Source organism: Ammodytes marinus, assembly GCF_949987685.1.
Source record: "Ammodytes marinus genome assembly, chromosome: 5".
Lineage (NCBI taxonomy): Eukaryota > Metazoa > Chordata > Actinopteri > Uranoscopiformes > Ammodytidae > Ammodytes > Ammodytes marinus.
Genome location: NC_137234.1, coordinates 18,428,297 through 18,436,812, shown reverse-complemented (window position 1 = coordinate 18,436,812; position 8,516 = coordinate 18,428,297). Strand labels below are relative to the sequence as shown.

The 8,516-nt window shown below is 42.4% G+C and overlaps 1 protein-coding gene across 1 annotated transcript; it reads left to right on the top strand.

The window, feature by feature from the left end:
* Positions 1-3,408: 3,408 nt before the first annotated feature.
* Positions 3,409-8,320, top strand: LOC307250155 (receptor-interacting serine/threonine-protein kinase 3-like). The gene is made up of 12 exons (XM_080027132.1): positions 3,409-3,531; positions 4,025-4,189; positions 4,339-4,651; positions 4,741-4,892; positions 5,014-5,063; positions 5,214-5,369; positions 6,579-6,661; positions 6,749-6,803; positions 6,898-6,965; positions 7,135-7,180; positions 7,350-7,592; positions 7,682-8,320. Exons 2-12 carry the CDS (start codon positions 4,050-4,052, stop codon positions 7,687-7,689), a joined length of 1,314 nt encoding a protein of 437 aa, XP_079883258.1. The 5' UTR covers positions 3,409-3,531; positions 4,025-4,049; the 3' UTR covers positions 7,690-8,320.
* Positions 8,321-8,516: the final 196 nt, after the last annotated feature.

Below are 8,516 nucleotides of genomic sequence, written 5' to 3'. Positions count from 1 at the left end.
GCAGAATTGCCAACAGTATAGAATGTGAATGAGCAGAGCGCGCTCTCTTATACCAAGACACCCTGTGTATAGGCTACAGGGTGTACGTTCAATTCATTAAAGCTCATCACACCAGGGGGCCGTGCATTATCTGTGGTCTACACATGCAGCAAAGCCACGCTGCCATTGTTTCACTAGACAGAGGGGAGAAAGGAGTTCAATGGATTTAGGCATGTTGTGTGTTTTCTATTTCATCGCTCTCTATGGCCAGTCCTGAACCGGGCCAAACCAAGCCAGGCCAATCTGTTTCATGTCAGTGAGGGACTGGATTCTACACTAACAAGACACACACACACACACACACACACACACACACACACACACACACACACACACACACACACACACACACACACACACACACACACACACACACATGGAGCACATCCCTTCAGCAGCGTATTTACATGCCCTGCAGACACACACTGGTCGTTTTTCTCACACCCATATAATAAGACATTTAACCTTTTATTTATGCAGGTAAATCCCATTGAGACCGGAGACTCTTTTTCATGGGAGACCTGTTCCCATATAATAAATGACATCCGTCTTCAACATGCACAGAAACCATTTTCAGCACTGCACCCCCGTGCCTGCAATAGCCTGCGAGGGATTCTTCTTCCCACACTTGACCACTGCAGCAGCTGACCACGTGGAGGAGGACTTAGGACAAAAGCTTTGCAGTTTTCTGAGTTGGATGCAAAAAAGACAAAAGCGTCTTTAAGCCTGTGTGCTTCCCCGGGAACTTATCAGAGGATTTCAGACTTGTGGTAAAGGGGGAGGAGCAAACAGGCAACATATGAGATGACAGCTCAGTCTCACCTGCTTCATTGGCTGCATGGGCATTTGCCATGGGGTGAAAGTGATGAGAAAATGAAAGCCACTGCTGGGTGAAAGAAAGAAAGAAAGAAAGAAAGAAAGAAAGAAAGAAAGAAAGAAAGAAAGAAAGAAAGAAAGAAAGAAAGACAGAGAGAGTATTTAAAAAAAAGCGTTGGCATTACTGTACCCATCCGGGACTCACCATGAGCAAACACACGGCTGATTCCGGCATGAGTTGGACAGCCATGATGGGATGCTCCTCCTATAGGTTCCCGTGAAGAAACAAAAATGTGAGTGTTGCCAATTTCCTGGAGGGGACTCTTGCTCTCTCTTCGTTATCCTCTTCCTCGCTCCTCTTATTCAGGGTGTCCTCACTCAGGGATGGAGCTCACCTCTGTGCAGATGAAGCCCTTTTGCCTGCTGGCCCCTCTCACTCTGTGTCCTCAAAACCACCTCTCTCTGTCTGTCTCTCAGTCAGTGCTGCAGACAGCCAGGGGGTCTCTGGTTGTTACGCCACACAGTCTCTGGAGAACTCCTCAATCTCTCCCAAGCGAGCGACTCCTCGGACTGAGCAAAAAGCAATCCCTTCTTCTTCCAGTTCTTTGATCTGAGCGCAGCAGCAGCAGCAGCAGCAGCCCCCCCCAAAAAAACACTACACGCCCCCCACCCGACCCACCCCCTAACCACTCCTCCGATCACTTTGAAAACACTCCCCGTGGACCTCACCTCCCCCTTAGAAAACCCCAGTTTACTCGGGTGCCTCTTGCTAAATGCCTACCCTCCCTCTGTTGCTGCCTTTTGCCTGCCTGTTTTTTTTTCAGTCTACTCTCTCCACAACACAAAGCACATTCAGGCGTACTCGTGGCTCTTCCTATAGTCTGCTTCGCTGGTTGGAGGATGTCCTATCGCTGTTCCGTATGGATGTAGCCCTGCATCAGTGAAGCTCCCCCTAGTCTCAAGTGCTCCTCCACTCACCTCTCCACTCAGAGCTCCTCCAGCACAGAGAGAAGCCCCTTTAGACTAATCCCCCTGCATCATCTAAATCATCAGTGTTGAAACAAGGGGAGCAAAATAAAGGCGAGCATAAGAGACAGTTTCAAAAAGGACAGAGGATGAGCATATAGTATATAAAGGAAGCCAAGAGCAGAGGGATGGAGTGGAAAAAAAGAGCAGACACTGGTGAGAGAGGTCCACACTGTGCCGAGCGTAAGACGAAGGTGGGAGGCGAAGAGGGAGGGGAGCAAAGGGATGGAAATGCAGAGAGCGAGGGGCAGACCGCGCCTATCGATGCCGGCTGAAACAGCAAGGCAGCATGGGACACGAGATAATACACCTCAGCTGCACTTAATGGACGGGGTGTGCATGTGTGATTGTGCACATATGATTTAGATCCATGGTATAGCTGTCATGTCCATGGTATAGCTGTCATGTCTTATTTTTCCCGAGCAGTCTTTGGCATTAATAATTCAGACAGTAAACAGTCTCAGCATGGCTTTTGTCTTTGTGTGTGTGTGTGTGTGTGTGTGTGTGTGTGTGTGTGTGTGTGTGTGTGTGTGTGTGTGTGTGTGTGTGTGTGCGTGTGTGTGCATGAGAGAGCATGCAGGATAGGGAGATAAAGAGAAGTAAAGAGAAAGGGTTATTAATAGGGAGAGTTAGCATACATGTAACCACACGTTTGTTCAATGCTGTATAGCGAAGGGAAGCAAGGCTCTGTGTACTCAAGTTGCACCAGCTCAGTTTGGAATATATGGGAAAATGTAATAATCTTCATTGTGAGCAAATGTGTATGCACGTGTATGTTTCTGTGGGTCATACAATTACCAATCACTGCTAAAATGTTTCGCTTGCAATTTGTTTTCGACATTTCAAAATTTGAATATTTAATAATAGCATGTCTTATTTATTATTTTTCTCAAAAGAGCCCGTATGTTAAAAACTGTTTCCACTGCATGTATTTCCTGCATCCTGCTTGTGAGTGAGATAGTTATTCAATGTGTCACCAATCCAACAGACACTATTCAAGGAGCAGAAAAGGGGGAAAAGAATAATTCCCATTTTGAATAAACTGTCATTTCTTAGGTTCAATTAGAGAGAACATGTCTATTCTTCATCAATATCATTAAGGCTCACTTTATGGTGACAGATAGAACTGATGCATGCTCTTCAAAAACTTTCTCCTAGATCAGGGGTTTTCAAAGTGTGAGAGTGAGCCCCCCTTAGAGAACACATTTCAGCTGAGCCCCCCCCCAAAAAAAAACATCTCTGTTCATATTTTACACATTTTAAACATATTTTTGAAACTTTCTAAACATCTTTGTGCGTTTTTAAACACATTTTTTAAGCATGTTTTTGCCTTGCTTTTTAAACTACATTTGAACTTAATCCAGTGCTTCCCAAACTTTTTCTTCACAACCACCACATTCAGAGAAAACTAATCCTTCCTCACTTCATTTCAGAGTGCATGCTTCATAGCAACCCGTAGAAGATAAAGCCAGCCTAGAGATAATGCTTTTACAACTGACTTCTCAGGAACCCTGACTTGCCTTCATAAACTCCTCCCCTTAGGGCAGAAGTAAAGGAAAGTGGTGCAGCTGGTATAGTTTCACTTTGTCTCGGCATTCTTACCAACTAACGTTTAAATCTGTTTGTGGACAAAACGTGAGGGGATATATGGTGAGTAAGACAGCTTTTTTCATCTGAACACGTTGTATCAAGGACAAAACAAATGGGGAAATGTTAATAGGAAAAACGTGGGTCAGTATCTTTATATCTATCATCTGAGTCTACTATAAAAAGCTCTTGCCCTAAAGGCTTGCTCTCACAGTTTGATACAGTTTAATGCAATACAAATGACACAAACCCCTAATGTTGGTCTTCCAGTGGTTTTGAGTCCGTCAGGGTTTGAAAGGCAGATACTGTACATGTTTAGCTTCCAGAGGAGGAAGTGGAGGGCTGCCAGCAAAGATTGGTATTTCCTTGTTTAATTCCTCATAGTGGAAGTCTTTTGTTTTTCAAGCCACTAGAGCTATTTGAATCAAATTTGGATTGAGTTGTAAGCAGTAGATACAATGTAATGTTTGAGAAAAGATATCCAACCACTTATTAAACCACTTTCTTTACATTTTAAGCTGTTTTTCTGCAGTAATTGATTTATTTAAAATCACAGTTGTTCTACCTGAGTTGGGCAAGAGATGGCACTGCGGCACCACGGTACTGAGGACTTCGGAGAATGGAAGTTGATTGGCTCTGGGGGATTCGGCAAAGTCTACAAGGCCAGCCACAAGGGCCTGAGGAAGATGAGGGCCATTAAGATACTTACTAATGGTGTTAGGTAAATGAACACATATCTGCAATGTTTTGTCATTTCACTTGGAGGAATTGGTTTAAGTAATTCATGCATGCACAACCATACATGCTAAATAGAACTGTCTCTCTTTCTTTTTCTCTTCTCTTTTCCACAATCCCCTAACATCATTCTAGCCCTCAGAGTGCACTGAATGAGGCTGAAACAATGGCCAAAGCTCCCTGTGAGTATGTGCTGACACTTTATGGAATGTATCAGGGATTTCCACCAGGTGAAGCAACGTCCAGACAGGGAATAGTGATGGAGTTCATGGAAGGAGGGTCAGTTGAGTCCCTGCTGAAGGACCTGTCTGGCCCTCCACCGTGGCCCCTTGCATTCCGCTTGGCCGACGAAGTGGCTGTAGGCATGAACTACCTCCATGATCAGGGGCTCGTGCACTGTGACCTTAAGCCAAGTAATGTACTGCTGACTCACAACCTTAATGCCAAGGTACAGTGCCATCAACTGTGGCTCTTATGTTTACATTAAAGCTGAAGCAGTTGTTTGTATAACATCCTGTTTCCCTTCTGACTCTATAGATAGCAGACTTTGGTCTGTCCAAGGTTTCACACAGTGTTTCGACCGGGAGCAGAACAACAACAGGAGAAGAGGGAGGCTCATTCAAGTACATGCCTCCTGAGGCTTTAATTAATCTAAACTATAAACCTGTCCGTTCTTTTGACATTTACAGGTAAATTTATATTATTATATTCGTTATTATTATTAGTAGTAATAGTATTATGATGCTGTATATGGTCAACCTGTATTAACCATGTATGACTTAAAAATGCCATTATTTCTCTCTCATTCAGCTATGGCATCGTGCTGTGGTCCATTTTTACTGGTGGAGAGCCCTATCCAGGTTTGAATGGTTTCACTCACATTTCATCACATTTTGCAACTAAACAAAGCATTGCTTATGTGGTATATATGTAGTTCACACATATGTACACACACTCAGTCGGGTTTCTATGTTTTGAGGCGTGTCTTCATCATATTAAATGTTCTGTAGTGGCCAATGAGGGACAAGTGAGAGCGTTGATACCTAAAGGGCAAAGACCTGACTGTACGATAATTGACCAGACGGAGGCGGAGGGGCTGAAAGAGCTGGTTGGTCTCATGCAGAAATGCTGGGATGGCAATGCCTCCAACAGGCCTGACTTTAAAGGTCGGTATATTTGTTTTAGTACTTTACTTACTCAATGTCATCATATTAGAACATTTTATACTCTGAACTGTGTACATCAATCAAATGAACGTAGGGTGTATTCACACAGGGAAAGTCCGCTAGTTCACTTGCTTTGATCCAGACCAAATAGAGTTTATATTTTTTTTGTTTGGTGTAGTCCACTTTCATATTGCCCCTTTTGAAAGTGAACCAGCATTACGAAGCAAAGCCACACGTGATCTGAGGTCATTCATTCATTGGACAGACATTCTGGGGTGGAGAGCAGCAGGAAGAACGAAGTAAAAACTGTGAAATATATATAATATGGGGTTAAAATTAATAAAAAGGCCTACATCTAGCCTATAAATAAAGAAGAAGAATATCAAATGATTGTTGTTTCATATGGTTATACTATGAAGCCCTATGACAATGCCACGTTAAGTGGCTTGTAGTCTACGATGTGAAACATAATTTTTACTGTATTTTTGCTGCTCGCGAGAAGAATAGGCTCATGCCAACACTCAGATTAAGCTGTCTATCAGCTGGCTGTCAGTTCGGTGCAGTTCAGCTCCAAACTGACACGGGGATAGTATTGACGGTCCCGTCCATGGGAAGCAAAATAAAAACACACTTCTTGCGCATCGTGAACCTGTTGGCACTGTGCGGGACGTTCCCCTCTCCTTCATCTGATCGCTGAACACATTCAGCATTTTTACGCGTCCTCTCGATCAAATGTAATATATTGTTCTGGGATCCCGGTCAAACCACAACTTATCGTCCTAACAATGGCGACAACAACACTTTCTCATAATGTGAAGCTGAAGGCAATTTATTAAAAAAGAAAAGAAAGAAAAGGCACAGTGCCTCCTTCATTTGGGTCAGATCGAGTCCGGACAAACGAACTGTAGCAGAGTGCGTTTGGAAACGCACCTGACTACCTGATCAGCTGGGTCTCGGAGCGCTTGTTTGGTCCACCCCCGAGTGCGATTGCTGTATTCACACCTACCTGAAAGATGCACACCGAAGGCGGAAGTGCACCTGAGTTCGTTTCAACCGAACTAAACACGGCATGTGTGAATACACCCTAAGAAACCTCTTGTGGACTAGCGTGACACTTACTCTACCTGCATTCTTTGTGAAGCCATTGTTCATTCATGCACAATGTCATTTACATGCACTATTTAAAATGAACGTTGTCTTCTGTTTCAGAGTGCACTAAAGCCACAGAGATTGTGTTCTCAAAGCACGAGATGGAAATTAATGATGCCGTCTTTCAAGTCTCGAAAACACTGGTACAGCTGAAGCATTTTCTCATATTTGTGATAATCATTCATGATTCCCTCTATGATAAGTGATGTTTACTCTCCATTTTACTATAGGGTTTACCAACCACTATACAAGGTCCAAACGTCACATCACAAATCCAGACACCAGGTAGATTATGCAATCCCTGTGCGCTGTGAGTTTAATCCCTCAAATGATTCCTTACATTCTCATATAAAACATGGCGTTCTTATTTCTTTCTCAGACCAGTCACAGCCACACGATACAGTGGATTTTGGCAGACAGACACACACTGAAAGGACTCCTGTACAGGTATGCCAAGTGCACTTTGACCTTTGCATCACTGGAAGCTCAGAACAAATACATGTATTGAATGAGGTAGTGTCATTTAGAGGAAGAGAGACATACAACTAAATATACAGCCTACAGTTGTTTGAGATAATTACACAATATAGAAAACGCTTATTATTGTTGTCATCAGGATCCTGTCGCCGTCCCTATTAAAACAATGAGCGAGAAAGAAAAAGGTGAGTGTCTTTTCTCTACTGATGCTCTATGTCACTATGATGAATTCAAAGTTATTTATTTTTCGATTTCCTGTGTGTTAACAAAAAAAAACTCAAATAGTCATGATATTTTTATTAACAAACAAGTCTCATTAATAATCAAATTATGCTTTTTATGTGCACACAACAGCCAAGTTTGTCGATGTCAACAAAGCAACATTAATTCAGGACGTGTCCGAGGTCATGCCGATAGTAGATGAGCTGGGAAGCATGGTCCATGGTGAAACCTACTCAAGGATTGATGCTAAGCCAACTAGCCAGAAGAAAATGAGACTGCTCTATGGAGGGCCATTTCGGTCAGGAGGGCAAAAGGTCAAAGCTGCCTTCTTCGACGCCCTCCAAAAACTTCAGCCCCTACTAGTGGAAAGGCTCGGTAGGATTTCAATGTTAAAATGATCAAACATAGTAGTTTAATCTACAACAAGATACAAATGTAATTTGACTTTCCTCTTTCTCCCTCAGGTGGCTGATTCAAAATCAAATGTGGCCTTTCTGCAGTTTGTGGATAGTGATGTGAAACTTGATTTGATTTGATTTGATTTATTTAGAACATGTTAAAGGAACAACAATATCAAGGATACATTCAAGAGACATTAGGTAAAAAGTAAACATAAATAAAGGACTTGCAAGGAAACCCAGAAAACCCTCACTCAAGAGGGTTGGTATGGTGGGTTCCCTACAACTGTTCAACGATATGGAGAGATTAAAAAAAACATTAAACATGTATTAGTTTGTATCAGGGGCTGGGGATATGGCTTTAAAGTTTACATCATGGAATTTGTTTTACAGTTTTTGACCGTGATTTTATTATAGCATGGTATTCGTTTGTCTGTTGAAGTTTTGCAAGGAGTAACCTGTTCTGTGCCTTCATTCAAATCAAATTTATATTTGATTAGATATTAGGAACCCTAACATTTGCGAAGTTTAGCCTGTAATATCTTTGCATCTGTAACTCTAGTCATAAGGTGTATAGCAGCAGTAAATGATGCCTAGAGTGACACTGGTTCTTCAGGATGTGCTCTGAACTCAACTTTATGCCGGGTTTGCCCTCAGGATGATTGATAAAATTACCTTACAATGATAATAAAGAGTAAGATTTTTCACGTGTGCCCCTTTTTTCATTCTTCAGAGTTTGACATTCACCTGGTGCAATGCATATCAAAAAATGGAGGCCTCAGCTCATAACATTTCTCACACCATTTATACATATAAAAATGTGTTAACAGTTTTTCCGATGCCAGCCACCAGTTTACTTTAAGTTTGTCTAAGCTTGACACTTGACAAGTAGGAGGTAATA

What these genes read in the sequence shown, in the direction of transcription:
- LOC307250155 (XM_080027132.1), top strand. Translation starts at nt 4,050, where the DNA reads ATGGCACTGCGGCACCACGGTACTGAGGACTTCGGAGAATGGAAGTTG. An exon ending in CGTTCTTTTGACATTTACAG is followed by an intron (nt 4,893 to 5,013) that starts GTAAATTTATAT and finishes TCTCTCATTCAG; the next exon opens with CTATGGCATCGTGCTGTGGT. An exon ending in TTCAAGTCTCGAAAACACTG is followed by an intron (nt 6,662 to 6,748) that starts GTACAGCTGAAG and finishes ATTTTACTATAG; the next exon opens with GGTTTACCAACCACTATACA.